This window comes from Lutjanus erythropterus, chromosome 10 (genome assembly GCF_056507025.1).
Source record: "Lutjanus erythropterus isolate fLutEry1 chromosome 10, fLutEry1.hap2, whole genome shotgun sequence".
Lineage (NCBI taxonomy): Eukaryota > Metazoa > Chordata > Actinopteri > Lutjaniformes > Lutjanidae > Lutjanus > Lutjanus erythropterus.
The window spans coordinates 24,781,014-24,802,202 of NC_139326.1; the positions used below are offsets into that span (position 1 = coordinate 24,781,014).

Consider the following 21,189-nt stretch of genomic DNA (forward strand, 5'->3'; position numbering starts at 1 on the left):
CCATAACTTTTCACTTCTTAAACCAGAAATGCTTGTGACTTCAACAGGCCAGAAAGAAATGTTAACGGGTATAATCACCTTGATCGTACATTCCTGGACTATCACTAATTTGTTAGGCTACCTGCATACCCTGTGTGGCCATGGTGGTGCATCCTCAACAACTTCAGTCTTAATAGGATGATAACACACCAAGGTTTTTGGAGGTGCGAGCAATATTGATGTAAAATGTAATTTAAAAAATACAGAAACAAACAAAAACACAAAAGAATAAGTGCTGATCTGAAAAGATAAGCTTCAAGTAGTTATTTTCAAGGTCAGCTGTTTCAAATGATCAAAAAGAAAATTTTCTCTATTAGTTGTATAACACAGACCAAGTCAATCACACATGTTCTATGGGCAGAAACCGTGCAGAGCTCCATATGCACCATATAGGTGTGATATAAGGATCTCCAGTTAGACTTGGATTGAACAAGAATTTCTGACATAAGTATATTGCATATAAAATAGAATGAATAGAGAGAAATAACCATTTGTGAGCACATCGACATGCATATATTACACACATATGTCTTCATATATAAACCTAATTTCCACAAATTGTTTCCTGTATCTAAATCGCAAATTACCTTACAGAGTTCTGACCATGTTTGAAAAATGTGCAATGCAAATGAAGCATTTTTTGCAATTGCTTGATTTTCAGTACGGTGCTGATGGACATTGTTGTCCCAGAATGCAATGAGGAATAGAAATGGAAGAGCAACTCACAGCTTGAAACACACGAGGAAAAAAAATGAGGAAAAAATGTTGGTTTGATGCAGCAACCACTTACAACACAAAAACAAAAAAGTAATGAATCCTTGGCATTTTACCAGGTTTTTGTGATTTGGCTTTTTTTTTTTATCTGAAAATTGGGTCTGAAAAGGGTCATTTTCCAAACTCTGTCCCATTTATGTCCATTATCACATTTTCTGTTGTTCTGTTGTCTTTGTATACTAACCTTGCCAAAATAATGCACCCTAAAATTAAGTACACAGTGGTGTACTTAATGTGTTATATGGAAGTGGAGTGCAAACAGCCAAATGAACACTGGATAGATGTGACACAAGTCTAAATCTAACAGGCACTCAGTCCTTGGTGTGCTTATATATTGTCTCATGTGGTTGTTTGGACAACCCACAGTGATGGTCCTGACTCTTAAAGGGATAGTTCAATTTTTTTGAAGTGGGCTTGTATAAGGTACTTATTGAAAATGTATTAACTATGGCGGGAGACACACCTTCAGATTAGAGAAGCAGAGTAGTCCCACTGTAGAAAGCTAAAAAATTTACTGGTTTGGACAGGACCACCTTAGCCACCTAATGTCCAATTAAAAAACATCCATATCAGTTTCAGTGTACGCTAGATTTTGAATGTTTTCACAGCTTTACTTTCATCTCAAAATAAACCAGACTCCATTGGCAAAATCAGCCATTTTAGCTTGCAGAACAGAGGAGTCGCTGGTTAATTGCTGCCTCAATCTATAGATTAGTTGTGTTATTGTGTGACTTTGGTGAATCTGAACTATTTAAAACACAGAAGTCAAACAGACAAACTAACTGACCATGGCAGCAGTACAACAGAAACTCCCAAGTGAGAAAGAGACATATTTGGCTTATATAACACCAGTTTGGCATCAGAAAAGGCTGTCTGATAGTAAAATTTGATGGTGAAAATATTCTAAAAATACCAAAGACCCAAACTATTGATTTCTTTCGGTAGCTCTTTTTTTAGGTGGCTAAAATATGCTCTGCTGCTGACCCTGTCCACAGCAGTACATAGCTGAGCTTCCTCCACCACTATTCCTGCTGCTTCTCCAAACTAAGGTTGTGTCAGCCACCATGTACTGTAGGTGATACACTGACTACGGATAAGTACCTCATACAACCCCACTTCAAGGAAATCTGAATTATCCCTTTAATATTCATGGCTGGATTAAAAAACATAGGCAATCTCAAAGAAACACGCACAAGCCTACGCATGTTCCAGCATTAAGTTGCCTACCTGCGGGATGAAATATTTGCCCATGTCTACATTTGCCTTTATTTCTGTCTATTTGCATCTACTGTATGTCTGCCTGACAGACTATAATTATGACTTTAATGGCACACTATTAATGCACACCGACAGAGGAGGATGAGAGAAGAAGCTTAACTGTAAAAAAAAAAAAGAAAAAAAGAAAGGAGGTGATAAAAAATGTGTCATTTGCGCATACAGACAGGGTATCATGCCTTCAAGAATGTACAATTAAAAAACTGTGACCTTTGTCACCTGTCTTTATGAATTAACTCTGCTGTCAGTGGCATCTAATGACCAGGTCACTATTATCTCCTAAGTAAGCTATGACTCAGCAGCTTTTGAAGTTCTGGACACATGCTGCACATGAGAGCTGTGATATATAAACTGAAGGACGTGTTGTGTCTGGCGAGCAGCAGCAGTCATGTTATAGCTACTCTATCTGTCCCAAGCACCTCAAAAGGCAGTAAAGCTGACACCTCGTGCAGAAACAGTTAGGCACCTGTCAAACCAGCTCTGTAATATTTATACTGTTTGAAACAGAAGAGAGATGTTACCTGCCTAGATGTCCTGAAATATAGAAATAGCTGCTGCCTTTGTGAGAAATTATCACTGAGACATATTAGATATAACATAAGAGGTTGTAAAAGTGATGCTAATTAAATACAGTGGAATATTCGACTTCTACTGCATTTCATTTTGCAGAGACAGGAACCCTCAGATACATCAATGATAATGTAGAAAATGAAATATTAGAAGACCAGAGGCTGATTGCACAAAGAAAGACTTTAACTATGACTTATATCTAACAAATAGCCAGACTTCAGATGTACTTCTTGAGTATTTTAAGTAGGATTAATTGTCTGAATGTTTTGAGTCAATTGCAATGCTTTTGAAACTAAAAATCACTGCCTTCTATAATAATTTTAATTCTTATAAGGACATTTTACTGTGAATATTCAAAGCTGACTGTATTTTTCTCTGATGTTGCTCCAGTCTCTTAAATCTCTTTGTGTTGTTACTGCTCACTCCACAACCCAGTCATGTTTTCCTTTTATCAGTTCACATCATGGATTGTTATTTCAGAAACACAGCTGTTCAGTGGTGAGATAGCCCCGGGTATGCTCTGGTTAACTTGAAATTTCTTGGCCTTCCCTTTTAAACAATTATCTCAAAGTGGCATTTGACAAGTCTGACAAAAACACAAAGGTTGACCTAATGCAGTAAATCAGTCCAATACATCTGTGTGCAACCTCCCCCAGACTGAACTGACTTTTTAAGATGTTGGCTTAATTAAAAAAATTGAGACTTAAAAGGCCTATTCAAATATCACTATTTAAGGTTTTAATTTTATCTCGGTAAGCCATATCACAGAAACACTGGTATGGAGGAACACAGATTTAAGAGAACTTACAGAGCTCTTTAACAGAACTCTTTTGATCACCTCTCCCTCTCTTTCACACATTAACACGCTTCAGTGTGTGACAGTGTGTGAGAGACTGGCCATTCTAGCTGTGAGACAGATAATGATAGAGTTTGGGGAAAAGGTTATCTGGGATGTGAGAGCCAAAAAAGAGACAAAGATGAAGAGACAGGTGAGAGTGGCAGTCTGTGTTGTGCTTCTGCTTTTTCTAAAATGATTTTGATAATTTTCTACATATTTATACATGCGTATCACGACATGTGTTTACATTTGGCTATTTGCATAGATTAGAGCAGCCCATCTGGGTACTCGTGTCATGCCCCTGCCCCTTTTTGGGTGAAAGCAGCCCCCCTAATTTAACTGGCAGTAAATGCAAATACTGAGGCCAATTTAAAAGAATACAATAAGAATAACGTATTGCTTTTTACCTATCAGGAGCCCAAACCCTATGGCCAGTCAGGTAAACAATTAAGTTACTAAAGTTGTTGTTGATCAATGAATAATAAAGAAATAGGGGTTTTACAACTACGACATACACAACTATCTTACTGAATCTTTGTGTTGGTGCTCTGTCCACTGTGATGTTTATGTAAACTAATTATATCACTGTGGTGAAGTAGAAACACTATCTCTGTTTTGGCAGCAGTTTGTCCTTATTATGCAACCTTTTACTACGAATTGAGAGAAGTAGAAAACAGTGTTTTAGCCCCACGTCCTGAGTTGCTTTATGCTGTTTACAAGGTTCATCATTATAAGGTAGGTCAGCTCAATTATGGGAATTATTAACATTAAAATACCCTCTGTTCCTGGTGGTGGACAACCAAACCAAACTCCATTCTTTTCATAGTGAAAACTTTAATTACACCATCATAAGACTTTTTTTCTGATCTGCTTTGATCTACAGGCACAATCGGCACATGTCATTTAGTCATTAACATCACTGACTAACTTGTGATAAAGGTGTTTGCCATGATATTTGATATTTGATACAATTTTCCATACCACAGGGAAAAAAATATTCAACATTGAGAGCATAAAATTTATATATGATATGTATTCAAATATAAATATAACAAGGCTATGGTATGACAACAGATATAGCAAATGAGACGAGTGATGAGAGGAATACAGCACTGTGAGTAAGTAAGAAGAGGCGGGATTATGTGGGCACTGCAGCTGAGTGTATCAATTAGCTGCTAGAGAGAAGAGAGCGCAAGAAACTGCAGCTGGTACCAGAGTATCAGTGCTGCGGAAAAAGAGTACTGAAAGCATTCCAAATATTCAGAATTGATATTTTTGACAACATAACAAGCCAGGATCGCACAATTTACTATTTTCATCCTCTGTGTGGATGGCCTGAAGCCACAAATCTCTTCTTTAACTGTCTGTCACTCTTTGGGGAAGTCAATCACTGTTTTTTTTTAATTGTTTGACATAGAAAATGAAATGTAGCAGCTTTTAGGCCTGGTGCCACTAGCTGTTTAAATCTGGCACTGGCACTTTCTACATCGCTTGTTTTCACCCAGAGGGGACGTGGTCGATCTTAAGCAGGGATGTGACGTATGCCTGCGCTTATGTATGAGTCTGTTTCATGCATACTGTGTGTGTGCACATGAAACATGCATCTTCACGTTTTCCCGCGTGCATGTGTCTTTTTAACCCTCTCATACTGTTGCCTGAGAGTGAAGAACAGTCTATAATAATACATTTGCAGTCATTACAATTATACATTATTAATTTCTAATTATGCAGCATCTGACACAATGATAAATGTTTCACTATAAAAAGAAGTTCCTTGTGTCTGCTGAAACAAAGGTGAATGTACACAAATGTCAATTAGTTATTACAAAAGTTGCTGCCCTAGACCTTTTTTTTTTTAACACACACTGGTGCTCTGAATACACCTCTGGCAGCAACTCTAGCGTAAGATTTTTACTTCAGTCTTCTGAAATACAGTAGAGCACTTTAACTGGGACAAAATCTGGTAAAATCATGTCATATGCGTTGGGTCTAAATTAAACTAGGGCGCACTGTGACACTGCAGCCTCTCAGGTGGCTACCGTAGATTATTTTTACACCCGCGGAGTCGTTTTCTGGAGTGCCAGGACAAATTCTCTTCCTCTCGCCCCTCCCTCAAACCCTCTTTTTCTTCTTCCCTCCCTTCCTTCTTTCTATACCACCCTCCTCCTCAGTTTCTTCGTGCTTTTTCCTCACTTACCTCCGTCTCTTCCACTCCTGTATTTATTTTCTGCTCTATTAGTGAGTGATCTAACCTAATGTCATCAAACTGAATGCATTCCCTGTTGTATGCACATCAAATGTAGCTTCCACATTTCCCCTAAAGGCTTTCTCCCCTATCTCCTCGCTCCTCAATCTATCTTATCTTCGAGGAGAACAATACCCAGATCTGAGCATTGCAAATATTTCCTCATATTCAGCTTCTCTTCATGCAATATGCCTTCTTCATCTTTATGTTTCTTTCTCATGCCTCAAGCTCTGTCAAAAGGTTAGCCTTTCTCTCCTAAACTTCTTATGCTCTCTCTCCCTCTCTTTCTCTCTCTCTCTCTATATATATATACACACACACACACACACACACACACACACACACGCTTCTGTCACTCGTCTACCTGTTTCTATCTCATCTCTAAACTCAATTCCTCCACTCTTGCTGCTTTCTTGCTGCTCTCTGTCAGTCTCTATGCTGCTGCCACTCCCTCTTTCCCTTTGTGAGTCAGCTGAGTAGAGCTTCAGGATAATTTGTATGGATGCGACATTGCAAATCGCAATTAGAAAAACAAAAACAAACAAAGTTGCATTCTTACAATTGACAATTAGAACAGAAGCCTACAGATTTGCTTTCAGTCACTGTTTGAGGAATTTTATCCAGATTTTCTTACCACTTGGAGGCCAGCTGGTGCTTGTTTTAATGAAGGTTGGCATTCAAACATATAATTATAATAATCTGGTATACAGTGTTTTTAATATTTTACAATTAAGTGAAAAAAAATTCTTCACATTTTCTTCCACCCTAACCAAGTTTCACTAAATATCTTGTAATAAGTTGGAACATTTTGTCAATCTGATGTGGATCAATTAAATACAAACATTCAAACCATACAGGACATGTCCAAAAGCTCCTGAAATATCTAAGTAAATGAACCTTGTTTTTAAAATACTGTTAATATAAATACTGCATGTGCCAAGAATGGACCTCCATGTTCATTCCAACCAGTTTATCAATGACAGCATGTATGACATTTGTGTCTTGTAACACAAAGATTGTCAACCTTTAATATCGGCCTAGGCGATAAATCAATAGTGATGTGAAAAAACCACAGACACCTAATCAATAGCAATAGGAAAATTGTTCAACACAATGTTTAGTAGTTTCACTTAAATGTAGTAAATGCAAATCTGATGCAAGCAGATAAATGAAATTTTCAAACATTCTATTATGATATTTTATTATTATATTATTTATTATGTATGATTATTGTATATATATTGAATTATACAATGGTTATAGGTCAAATATTTATATTTATGCTTCAGACTCTTTCATCAGATATCTGCCCTCATTTTTCCTAACCTCTCCTGATCCCACTCTCCCAGCTGTCCACTGTCCCTGTCTGTCCATTCCTTCATGGAAGAGTTTTGAAGCAGAGCCGCTGTCTTCATGCTGCGTCCCAGCCTACATTTTTAATTTTTCCTTATCATCCAGCTGCCACTGATACTACATGTAGGTCAATAAAGAGGGCAAGCTCTCACACAAACACCCTCTCTCTCTCATACACACACACAAACACAAGTAAATGCAAACAAACTAAGACACTGTGGCAAATTACAACAAAACAAAAAAATACAGTATGTGCCCCTATGTAAACACACCCTCAACAACAGCCATGCTCAACATTTGTTGGCACTGTGTCAGATACTGGCACCTCAGATTGTGGTTGTGTTTCACGGGACTGTATTTTAAGGAAGGGGAGGGAACTTTCAATACAATGCAGATCAATAAAAACCATCACAGGATCAGAACAGTACCACAGAGTTGAGGTGTCTCGTCCCTTCTGCTCCTCTTTCCTCCAACTGTCTAACAAGAACTCTGCTGCCACCCAACTAAATCCCAGAGAAAAGCTTGACAAAAGCCCTCCCTTGGTAAACTTAAACCCTGCTCACACACACATACACACATCACACACACTCCTTCCCCGCAGAGATTAATAAATCTCATCTAGATTGCACAGCTCTGATGGACTAGGTTGACAGAGGGGGTCTTGGGCCTGCTAAGGCAAGCAAAGCACTCTGCCCCTCTCTCATTCAATTTATCCCCACCTCTCACTTTTTATCTCTCTTTTTGCTCCTCTCTTCTTTATATTTCTCTCCCTGCCTCACTCCTCTGCTTTCTTGCTTCCTATTTGATCTCTTTACGATTCATTGGAAGCTGCTGTGGAGAAAAAAAAGGGCTGTTAATTGTTCTGATAAGGGTGAAACTGAAGGAGACATGTGGATCAAAGGAAGTCTCAGTTTAATATTTTTGATCACAGACAGGCTGCTGTGTTCTTTTAATTGAACTAGTTGGCTTAGTGTGGTTCAGGCTTGTGTGAATAAATGTTTCCCAGTGTACAGTTAGATTTCCAGCTACTTTAAAGCTCAACAACAATGCTATGCAAATTTTTTACACTGTATTTGTGTGTGCAAAATGATGCCATAAACTATATTTCACTGTAACACACCATGCAGACACGGTGTACATTTATTCATTTATGCTGCACTAACTCACACCTCATGCTTTAATTCACACTTCTGCACAGAACATGCAACTTTTCTGCTCACACTCTATGGATGTGATTGCAACCACTGTACAGCTTCCAACAATTAGTCAATTAATCAATGAGTCAATCGAATGAAAATTAGTTGCCAGTTATTTTGACAAACAATAAATTGCTTTGGTCCTTTTTTTTTTGAGCAAAAACGTCAAACATTTGCTGATTCCAGATCTGCTTTTCTTTACGACAATGAATGAATGAAGAGTCTTTGGGACGGCTGTTTGTACAAAAGAAGCAATCTGAAGACGTCCTGTTGGGCTCTGGGAAACTGTGATGAGCAATTTTCAAAAAGAACATTTTATAGATTAAAAGATGAGTCAATTAATTGTAACTGTCATAAAAAGCAATCAGCAGATTAATAAACAATGAAAATAAATGTTATTACAGCCCTCTCACACTGAATGCAAATATGGAACCCCCAGTCCATTTTGTCCATTGACAATTCAAATAAAGTTGACTCACAGAAGACAACAATGTCGACAAAAAGAGAGAAATGCTGGATTCTTTGGTGCAATTCTACTGTGAATGGAAAGTAAGAAGAAAAGGACAAATATGGGGCCACAGATGGCTGGAAAATGCAGACAGTGTGTTCTGTTTGTTCTGCAGTGATGTTCAGTTTTATATCACAGCAGTCTTATGACTACAGTTTTAGCCATAACATATAAAATGCTACTGCGATAACAACAAAACAATCTGACTTAAGTTTACAGCAGATATTTTGACAGCAGCTGTGTAACTGCTTTAAGAACAAGAGAGCCAATCAAAATTTCTGACCTGCCAGATATTCCTCCAATCATCTGAGAGCTAGATCGTTGATTAGACAATTAATCGTGCCTTGTGACACCCCTCAAATTGCTTGTCAAACACCAAACAATCTGGCAGAACTTCAGTCCAATTCTAAAATTAGCCGGGGACGGGCAATTCGGGAGTTAAGCCCTGTTACTTAAGAGATTTGAGAGAAACTTGTTGACAGATGGCAACGATGTTTGGTTGAAAGTTGGTCAAAGCTGCTCACAAAACACTCAGCAAACATCTTTCTTCTTCTCTCAAACACAAACACACAACTTCAGTATTTTCCATATTCATTAAGACACACTGCTTTAAGTTACCTTAAATGGAAGGGACTTTTCACTGCAAGGGCTAATGGGTAGAGACTGGAGGCTGCTGGCAGGACTCGTCTCTGTGCTCTGCAAAAGACAAAAACGTAAACATGAAAATAACATCAGGATGAGGTTTGTCATATACATTATAAGTGCTGCTGATAAGCTAGTGATGTACACAGAATGACTTTTACAGGATCAGTATCACTTAATATTCATCTGTTTGTGACAAAATGAAGGCATCTGCAAGTATTTTAGCTTTCAATTTCTTTACAATATGTTTGTTGCCTTTTTCTCAAATACAGAGGAGTCTACATGAGAGAGGGGATGACACGCAGCAAAGGGCCACAGGTGGGAATGGAAAAAAAAACACAAGTGTGCCTCTGAAATATAGTGGAGTAGAAGTACTAAGGTGCATCAAATGGAAATGCTAGTACAAGTACCTTGAATTTGTACTTACATATAGTACTTGAGTGAATGTACTTAGTTACATTCCACCACTGATCCAATCTCTAACTTTTGTGACCCTCTCTCCCTATTGTTGTTCTTTTTGGAGGCTTGTTAATGCCACAAATGTCAAACATCAGTAAGATTTATAAGGTGAAAGCGGACTACAACAGTTTTAGTTCCACCATGACTTGAGACTTGCTTGAGACTTGAAGGTTAAGACTTGAGACTTGTACATGTGTGACTTCGTTCCCTCCTCTGCTAAATACACACCTGTGTCTACTGCAGAGTCATTTGACCCGGCAGTGAATGCCAATTGCATGTTTTCCCAATTTTCCCAATGAAGAAAAAAGTGACATGTTAGCAGGTGTTAGTGTTTGTCTGGTGTAAAAGGGGCTTTAGTGTAGTTGTAAGTTTTCACAGAATCTCTGCAGGGCAATATTACATCAAGTTTCTAAATCTACAGTAGGCTTGAAGAACCTCTGGTTCACAAAAATGTAAAACAACAGATTTTTAAAAATTTGTCAGTATTAATACAACTCCATGTTGTAGCTTTCCAGCTGGTTTCTTACATCATCTGTGTTTCATATAAAGCCAGCTGTTATCAGACACATTTTGGCTCAGATATTTGACACAGGTGTCTAGTGAGCAGAGAGCAGGGGCGGCTAGAGGCTATTCCAAAACACACATACACACACAGCCGCATACAGTGAATACATTTATGTGACAAAGGGTGCACGTTCTGTCACATGCAGACATGCACGCGAATGAACACACACTTCTCAAAAAGAGTAGACGCTGGCATAAATGTCACCTGGGAGGGCTTTTGATTAGACAGAGGCAAAGTGGGAGAAGATAAAGTCATGTCTTCATCCAGGACTGCGGATGTAATAATGCATGGCAAGGACATGACAGTATATACAAGGGGCTACCTACATGTTTCACACACTTGGTTTTCTGATAAGGTCTATTTCTTACCATCTGCTGCCCTCTTGTAGATTTATATGCAAAGCAGCTGTTCTCTTGTATGAGAGAGATGACCACACTTGCGATTAAGAGACCTTACAAAGACGCTTTCTAGGCTAAAATCCTGGTAGTTTGTTGATATTTCTGGCCTCCAGTTTTGAAGGTAGCCCTAAGAAACATTGGAGCCCAAATCTTTGCACAGCATAAACTTGATGCTTTATTGGTTTGGCTGACCTTTTAAAGAAGCATACCTCCCTATCAGAATTATAGGTGTGCTATGGCGTCAGGCCCTCAATGTGTCATCTGTGATCAATGCCTTTCCCTATGTAGAGAGACAGGCGCACACTCACTGACACCCAAACACTCTCTCCACTCTCTTTTCTCTCCAACACATACACATTCTCTTTAAGGTCACCCCTGTCCCACAGGCCTTAACACACAACTGTCCCCACAATTAGATGTGGTTCAGTAAAAAGCCTTTCAGATTTAAGAATGGGGAAAGCTGCTGCCTGGGAGCTCCGGATTTAATGACTTGCACTACCCAGAAGCTAAATGTCTAAAGATGATGAATGGCCTCAGAAAGGAAAGCAGGTTTTGTAGGTTGATACACCCCTTTAATCACATTCACACATCAGTTAAATCAAGAAATGAAAACCTTCAAATAACTCAAGGTGCATTCATGCCCACTCTCTCTCTCTCACTGACATTTGGCTTTTTATCAGAAAGCAGCACCATTAGCAACATACTTTCATTCAATTTAGTGAGTTATTTGAATTTAAAATACCAACCCTGTTTGAGGATTTTGTCTTTGTTTTTTAACCCTAGGCTTCAGCGATGTTTGTGTTAAATCAGAACTGCAACTATTGAACTCAATAGTAGGAGTTGACGTAAACTTTTACTGATGCTGATGGGTAGCACATTAAAGGGATAGTTGACCCCAAAATGAAAAAAAAAAGTCATTATCTACTCAACCTCATGCCAAATGGAGGTCAGGTTTAGTTTTTTAGCCCACAAAACACTGCTGGAGTTTCACAGGTAAACAGAAGAAGCTGCAGAATTTCCCAAACAATGTAAGTGAATGATGTTTAGTTTTCAAATGAGAAACAACAACAACAACAAAAAACTAAACAAACAAAACACTGGTGAAAACTGGTCACCATTCACTTCCATTGTTAGGAAATTGTGCAAAACTGTTTTCCTGTGAAACTCCAGCAGTGTTGTTTTGTGGACTCGAAAACTAAACCCGAGCTTCAATCTGCATGGGGCTGCATGACTGAGTTTTCATTTTTGGATAAATTGTCCCTTTAACCAGCTACTCTATGTCACTGATTCTGACTCATTCCCAAATCTGGTGGATGCACAGATGATCTCCACTGCCTGAAATGTAATGAACAGCAGCATTCTGAGCCTCATTTTACCATATTACAGCTTTTCAACAACACTAAGCTGAAAAGATTTGGTGGAGGCAGCAAGAATAAGCTGCTGCCACAAGTCAAGCAGCTGCCTGGGGGTAAGAGTCACTGGGATGGACGGAGGGGCCGCAGAGGCACACGCTAACTGGGCCTGGCGGTGCTTGTGTGGATACTGCACAAACATGCCCACAAAGACTGTGAATATATTCTGTAACAAATGGGACCGTCACTGTTTTGCCAGAATCCATGGCTGACATTGACAAATGGCGATCATTGTGTAAGGCAACATTAATGCACACATGGACAGTGGCATTTTAGAAATGTTTCTTCGTGCAACCAACAGGATAAAACTGCTGAAAGAGAGATAAATCAAGAATGGATGGAATGTCAGCAGCTTAAATATGCTAATTTGACAAATATAATGCAAAATAAATACAGGAAATTATAAAGTGAGATGTACTATCTGGTCTGTTGGTCATCCATGTCATGCCTTTACAACAGATAGTTGAGAGAGATGATAGGAGATAAGGGAGAGAGAGGTGCCAAAGTTCCCCGGCTGAACTTTAACTGGGGATGTTGTGGTTCGTGTCATAACCCCAAAGACCCCTCAGCATAACCTTTTCACAGCAACTAAGAATTTGCCATGTTACACTACTTATTATCATTTTATTTACTGATTCTTGCTCTTCTTGTGGACAGGCTAGTCCAGCCACGTCGGACATCTTATCCCTTAAGCTGGCTAAGCTGGCGGCACATGTAGATGCTGTGGTCAGTAGCTTATTCAAAGTTCACTACTATTCTCTTTCTGGTATTTTTTATTGCTGAAGAAACTATCATCTATGACAGAAATGAAATTGTAGGCACTGAAAAAAGGAAGCCTGAAGTTTGGACTACAGAGTAGCGGACCTTAAAACGACCAACAATGCACACAGCCTCTTTTGACCATGCAATCAGATCAGTTGGACGCACCATTGCAGACCACCCCAGGAGGTGTGAAGGACAGCGGGGACAAGAGACACACAACAGCTGGGACTTAAGGCTGCTTCTGGCTCATGTCCAGTCAGGCAAATGAAACGGATAAAATGTGACTCAGACTGGCCAAGCAAGAGAAAATCGGAGAACCTTGTGCCCACATCTTACAGAAACCTGCTCCGCAACATCCCAGATCAAGGTTACACTTGTCTGCCGGAACAGTTCTGAGCTAACAGGGCACAACATGCAAGACTCCTGCAGAGGAGCCACCACCTGAGAGGAGGTGATGCTTCATGGTCAAACACAGTCAGAGCTGATGGACAGGTTTTCATGATGTCAGACTTCTAAGGTCAACAATATCATCATCACCATCTTGTTGCTGCTGTTTACATTGAACTTAACACAAATTCTAAGAATGCGCTACAGGTGTGTAGTGTGTGTATTGGTGTTAATGTGTATATGTACATAATGTGTATATTGTTTATTTTACTTTTCTACTCTAAATTTAATTAATCATCTTTATATATGTTGTGTGTGTGTGTGTGTGTGTGTGTGTGTGTGTGTGTTTAGCATGAAAAAACTAAACTTCATAGTGCATCCCTGTGTTTTTTAATGATAATAAATGCCCTTGATAACATAACCGCACTTAGCATATGCATGTAAGGATAAAAATGTTTTTCTCTCTATGCTGTCTCACTTAGCAACAGCACAAAAAATTGAAATGTAGGAAAATGGCTTTCTCTCAGCAATTACGTTTAACAGAGTGACAATGTCACTTCTTTGGGGGTATCATGTAATGATCTATTTTACAATTTGTATGTTTTCTTTCAATTTATTGGGTTGTTCAAACGTACTACAATACAAATGATATTTTAAGACAATATTTGATACAGTGTGACTGTTGGCATACAGGAGGACAGATGCAGAAAATCTAAGAGATAATGAGATAAATATTGGACTTTTGGACCTGAGCGCCTGGCTTTAAAAATTTTAGATCGCACTGCATGAGTCATTTATGCAAATTTTTGCCTCTTTCAAAGCATCTCCAAGCCTTTTCAGTTGTTTTGAAGCTGACTGGAATGAAACTGTGCTGTGTTATGTGTGGCATATAAAGCTGACCAGTGTTCTGATTTAAAGAGAAGAGAAGTAAAGTGAAGTTGGGGGCTATAAGTTAAGGTAAACAAAAGAAAAGGACAGAAGACTGGGGCTCAATACAAGAAGGTCAAGCAAATAATATGCAAAGCATCCAGACATGCCGAGTCACCCTCCCCTTGCTGCAGAATGGATTACATCCACTGATGGAAGGTAACAAAATTTGCAAGTTAATGACACAACAGAACAAGCAAAGAGGGCAAAGTATCTCCTCTTTCATATTCATGTTCTGCTGCCGTGTTCTCTCTCTCATGCACTCCCTTTAGTCTCTCCATCACTACTATAGTTTATGTCTTTCTCCACTAATTATCATTTTATCATTTTCATGTCTCTCTCAGACTGGTCCAGGGAGGAGAAAAACAGAGAAATGAACAGTAAAGAGAAAGGGAGAAAGCCATACATATGCCTCCGTGGGCTGTAATTCACAGCAAGCTTTGATCTTGGTTTAGACGGACTAATGGTGGGGTGTTAGGGAAGGTCTGGACACCCTTTTATATGTCCCTTTGTGTATTTGTATTTGTGAGTGTGGGTCTGTATAATATTGCAGTATTTGGTCAGCCACTCATGTAGATTACAAGAAAACAGCAGCCACACATCGCTAATGGATGTTCTTTCAGCTCAACTTCCAGAGCTCATGGTATCACTAATATCTCTCTTTGGTATGTAAATGTGTCATACACTTCCAAAATATAGGGACAAAGGGTGTTAGTGAAAGTATCAACACTTTCATTCCGAAACAAAGCATACACAGCACAATATATTAAGCAGCACCAAACACCAACTTCCAAATAACTTCTTCTATTGAAGCTGTGGTTACGTAACTTGAAAAAAAAAAAGTTGAATTGTTTGGACCTCAGCCATTTTCCAAAAGACTGTAATTATCGTTCCAGCCTGGTGTGGACTGTACTCTAACTAACACTGGAATTTACATTCAGTTGATTGTATAATTTATCATTATGACTGAGAATCTGCCCCAAGTCAAGCTCTCTGCAAATTGCAATTACCCTAAATAAAGCATGCAAATCACATTTACGAGTCATGTTTTTAAAAAAAAAAAAAAAAGTCTTAAAAAAATGATAAAATGTAAATGTTCTACAAGTTTCAAAGCTTGAATATTATTATGTTCTATTTACATTCTGGTGCATGACGCAGTCCCAGAGTTAAAAAGCCTGCATGGCTACACAGGGCAGCCATCAATATGGTTCCCTGGTTTTTACAGTTAAACCTCGTCCAGCTATTGCAACGTGTCAGTGCTTTACTAAGTGACTATTACACCTAATCACATCTATAATTGAATGGATGTAATTTTACTGGTTTCTCAACTTTCACACTGAGATAGCCTCATAGCCTAAGGTAGCCTGAGGTAAAACTTTAGCTTTAAGCAGGAAAAAGCACTTAAAGGGCAGAGTGATACTCTGAAACGGGAGAATTAATGTGTGGAGTGTGAGTGTGTGTATATATAAAGAACATGATGGAAAATGCTTGAATAAGCCTCCCTGTTTTCTTCTCCAAATGTAGAATCTGATTAAATTAACAAAACAAAATGATTACAGAGACCTTTTAAAGGCGGAAAGCATGCACTTTGAGATGATTTCATGGAGCTGAAATAGAGCTGATTAAAACAGAGAGTGAAGAATTTGTCAGTGGAGCACTGTACTGTTTTGTTTCAAATGCCAATTGCTTCATATTATGTGCTAACCCTTCACCCTTACTGGTTTAAAACAATTTGATGCTGGTATAACTTAATCAGCAAAGGGCCTGTCAGTGTGGTATAAGAGGAATAATAATGAATTTCAGCTTCTAGATGCCATTATTCTTGCACTTTGTGACCGTCAAATGCACTTCTGGGATGTAATCTTGATCTTCTGAGTTAAAGTTTCTATCTGAGTATGAACCCATGTTAAGAAGAGTCTCACTGCTTGTGCCTGTGTGTTCATACCTCCTGCAGTGTCCGTCTCAGCCTTAAAAGCAGGGTTTTGACAGCAGTACAGTCTTGCTGCATCAGTCTGAGTGGAAGGGTCTCTAGCCCTGGAGGTAAGGGCTCATCTTCCCTCCCTAAACCCAGCCCTGAGCTCCAGTCAGCAGGCAGCAGGCTGGTCGGACGGCTGGGCTCCCTGGAGGAGAGGTAGAGAAAAGGGGAAGGGAGAGCAATAAAGAGATTTCATGTTAGGATGAGTCAGAGAGAAAACTTGATCATTGACCTGTCTTCATTGCTCCCCACTGCTCTCCTCAGGCAACCAGTGGAATCTTTCAAAGACTCTCTGACTTTGGTCATGGCTGATAGTGTAGATGATGCATTAAAAAGCAATGTCAAAAATCCGCTGCTTCTGAATATCCCAGCAGTTTCCAGAAACCTGTGTGATTAGGAATGTAACAATTAGGGCTATGATAAATGCAATATTGCAGTCATGTGATGCCTCCCGCGGGGTTCAGCTTATTACCGTCATCACTGCATATTTTTTTTGAGGGATCAATCTCATGTTTACTCGATCTCTGATTGCGCCAAACTCAACCCAAGGTATTATGGGATTGCCAGTGGATGACTAACAAAATGCTAACCAACTGTTTTAAACACAGAAAAATTTGACTTATCATTATGGATGTATTTTACCAAGTCTCCAAAAAAAGACACTGCAGTTCAATGCTGGATTATAAAGTCTCTGAAAGGGATACGATCACAGCAGAGCCGACATTGTAAAGGTACAATGCTAGTGTTGGAAACAGCCTAATGTTAGCCTTTCCTGCCCAGCTTACTTCGTAGCTAACCCCCATCACTTTTCTAGCAGTTGGGAAACAAGAGATGAGACTTTTCTTGGTCTTGAGAAGCTGCAGTGTTCATTAACTGACACACTGTAACCTGAACTGTACATTTACTGACGGACAAGTTACTGCCACATTTAAGTTTCTGCTCCGCTGGAGTAGCACCGTCACTCTCAGTCTACTCCTCGCTCTCCCTCACTTGCACGCTGCACACAGACATTACACACTACCCTGTTCCTGGTAGGAGCTACTCTTATAACAGTACCATTCAATAAAGTCCAATCGAACATAAGCATTTTGGTTGCTTTTTCACCCTGGTCACAAATAATCTATACAATCACAGCCCAAGTAATAATATACCAAATGTTGTGATATCACAATAAAAAATGTTGATCTGGCTTCTTTTATTTTACTGAAGAAGCAAGACAGAAGCACTTCAAGTTAAAAGAAAAAACAAACTTCATATGAGCAAAAAAAAAGCAGAATTATTATTTAATAATTAATAAAAAAAAATATATTTTTTTTGTAATATTGCAATAAAAATCGTATTTTGGACTTTACAATATTATTGTACCCTAGGTTTTTGGTATTGTTAAATCCAACACTGACTAAACTATAACTGGTCAGCATGAAGAACAATAATATGTGATAATTAGATGCAAAACAGTTAACAATACCTTCTCTTACAGCCTGTAAAGAGTGAAAAGAGAATATAAGTAATAGAAAAATAAATTGAAAGACATGAGAGAGATTTCTGTGGGGGTGGTAGACGGGGTAATAAAGGTCAGATTGAGACCACAACCTGCAATGTTCAGAGAGCATAGCAGCTGGTGCACAGGAGCCCCTAAGGACTCCATTTTAATGAGCACTCGTTTCTGTAATAAGTCTGTTTTAAGATGATTTAATACCGACAACATGAGGTGATACCACAGCCCCACTCAAGCAGAAAAAATAAAGGCACATACTAATGCGTAGACACACATACACACTTGTGTGTTAAAAGATCAAAGTCCATCTTCTACTCTCACCATCATTATCAACTCAAAAGGATACTTCATTGTCAAGAGCTTTGATTCATTATAGCCCATCGCAGCTGTGTGATCCTGACTGCGTCCTTCTCATATTTTCCTGAGGATTCTTAATGTGTTGTTTGGTATTATTGCATGACCACAATTATTCTTCTGCAGAAACAAAACTGTGTATGTGTTTCTGCATGCAACTGATTGCGTGGCTGTTAGGGTGTGTGTGTGCAAAAACACCTTTTTAATTAACAAACCTCTCTGTGTTAACTGCAGCAGACCTCCTGGCCGTTTGACAGATAGAACAGATGAAATCTCTCCAAAAAAGACAAGTTCATAAGTCACTATTAAAGGCCTGATTATTAACAAGCCACTAAACCAATGAAATTCTCTATTCCTTTACACGGCTGTGACACTTCTGTGGTGGTGTGGGGTTTGGATTTAGACTCACATGGACACAAACAACAGGGGGAGATCAACCACAGCACTGCTTTAATTAACTGTCCCATTTGAGAACACAGTCCATTAAACAGTAAACAGGCCTCTGGAGCAGTATGTCTTTGGTCTCTGGTGCACGGCCCCTGTTCTTTGTCTCACCTTCAACACCTATTTAGTACAGCAGAGGACAGCAGAGTCAGGGTTGATCAATGTCACAGAAGTCCTCATCTTTCTTTGCCTTCCAGCCAGCACTAAAGCTCAGTCAAAGCACCACCACCACTACAAACACTGACCTTATCTATAAAAACTACATATTCATAGTCATTCATTGCTCCAAGCCTACGTGTTCTTTCAGTTTGAGTTTAAGTTTAACCCGAAGCATAATTTTTAACTGCTTATGATGTAAGACTATTTTATATTCTACAAGGCATGAAAACGGTCTCAAAACAAAGATCGAACTCTCCTTCTGTTTTGTAGTTTCAACTGTTTCAGAGAACTATGTGACTAATATTTTAATATGATTCGTTACATCTCACCTGGCCACTCATACATACACAAAAAAACAAAACAAATCATGGCTATATAGGTCTTACTGTGGTTTGTAACTTTGATTTTTGTATTTGGTGATTATAGAGTAGCAAAATATACTTTCTGAAAACCATTTTTATTTTCTACATTCTCATTTACCTTTGATTAATACTTGTCCAAGGCTACATTTAGCACTCTTTTCATGCAACAATAATTATATGAAATGTTAAACATAATTCTACATCTCAAGGTGATGGGTACGGCTGTTGTAAAGAAATGAGTCACCTAGCATGATCAGATGTCCAGTTAGGTAGAAATTTTAATGAAGAATATGGTGGGAGTTAAATTCCATTTGATTAACACTGACAGAGTTTGAGCCTATGTAAAAATAACCTTGACACGGATCTTTGTATTTACTGAAAATTCAATCTTTAAAAAATACAGCATGAAAACAATTAAAAGCAATTACTGCCAATACTGGACAATAAAAATGTGGAGATGACCCTTACTTGGCCTAAAGAGATTTGTCCAAATGTCAAAACCAGGGACACATAAAAACCCGCTGAATCATCAGCAGAAGGCCAATGTGCTCTAAAAAGGCAAAACTATTAGCACTGAATAGACTGTTTCTTTTTCACAAGCACACAATGATAAAATCTGACTTTTGTTGTATTGGTTACAGTAATGTGTTGGTCGTGAACCCTAACATGTTGGGAAGGGGGCAGTTAGGCTACATTTCGGCGTGTCAAACCCTGACCTCTAGGATAGTCACAGCCTCATGACATTTCACAACCACAAACGAGAGACTTAAGACACTCAGAAGATGTACGGTCTCTCTATGTATTCTGACAATAAAGGGGTTAAAATTCAGTTCTTGCAGAAATCTTCAAATGTCAAAAGTTTTTGACACCAAATGACAGCATGAATTATTCAGTGGTGTTCCTCAAGGTCTTGATGTCAAAATGTGTTATTTTAAAGTAATTTTTTGTGATGAATGATGATTGTGATGTGAGTGATGATTAACTTGTACACCAAATCGGTATAATAAATTTTGGGCATCAAATACTGTTGCAACGACTGATGAGACATAATGGGAATAGTTATCATATACTTCAATCATTAGCCATTTTAAGATGTGAACTCAGGTCAGGATATCATCATAATGTGCCCTTCGACACATGCAGCATGTATAAAGAGATTGTCCGTGTCAGACATGTTCACACACAGAAATAATCCGTACAGTGTAATGGCTAACTGATAGCACAATGGAGAGGGGAGGTGCATGCAGAACAAGGAGCAGGAAGACTCATCCATAATTAGGACTCTTTTAGCACTGATATCAATATAAACCATGTCTCGAAATTAAATAAAACAGAGGAATAGGATGACAGACACAGAGATCAGCTGACTTCTGTCTGCCTGCCCAGGACAAGACACACTTCATGGTACACTCAGATTTGTAGGACGTACACTTTAATCTGATGTTTTTACATCATAGATGGATGAAGAAGGGCTTGAAAAATATTAGACTCATGTAGGCCGATACTGATTGGCAGATAGTCTGTATGAAAACAAAACAATCAATGAAAGAGTGGAAAGTCATATAAAGGCAAGCAAAAAAGAGATGAAGTAGCTGCACCCCACGCAGCATCATCACTACACCCACTCGCTTGCTTCATACACTGAGCTGCTATATTCACACATGAGGCTCACTCAGACTTAAGACTAGGGAGCTTGCTGGGTCAAATCTGGGCCAAAAATTCAGACATTTGTGTTCACACATACAGCTCCTCTACGTAGTGTTTGGATAACTGCAGAGTTGCAGTACATATGTGAAAGGGGTTGTAATGTTCAAAGACCTTCTACATTCTTAACTTTCTAAATTTGAATAGGTGTCTACAGAATACAAAAGATAGCTGGCCTCAAGACACTGAAAAGACAACTAAAATGAACCAATAGATTAATCAAACCTGTTTTAAATTTACTACATTAACATTTCTCTGCAAAAATGTGATATTTTGACAGGAGTGCATAAAGGGGGACTGTGTATCTTCACCTTCTTTATGACATTTTCAAAAGGTGAGCTGA

At 38.7% G+C, this 21,189-nt stretch overlaps 1 protein-coding gene across 1 annotated transcript in view; it reads right to left on the reverse strand.

The window, feature by feature from the left end:
• Window positions 1-21,189, reverse strand: part of ccser1 (coiled-coil serine-rich protein 1) — a 152,139-nt gene that overhangs the window by 83,406 nt on the left and 47,544 nt on the right. Inside the window, exons 7-8 of the mRNA XM_084728740.1 lie at window positions 16,296-16,470; window positions 9,417-9,494 (exon numbers count right to left, since the gene is read on the reverse strand). Coding sequence (XP_084584866.1) covers window positions 9,417-9,494; window positions 16,296-16,470 — 253 coding nt within the window. The remainder of the gene's footprint in view (window positions 1-9,416; window positions 9,495-16,295; window positions 16,471-21,189) is intronic.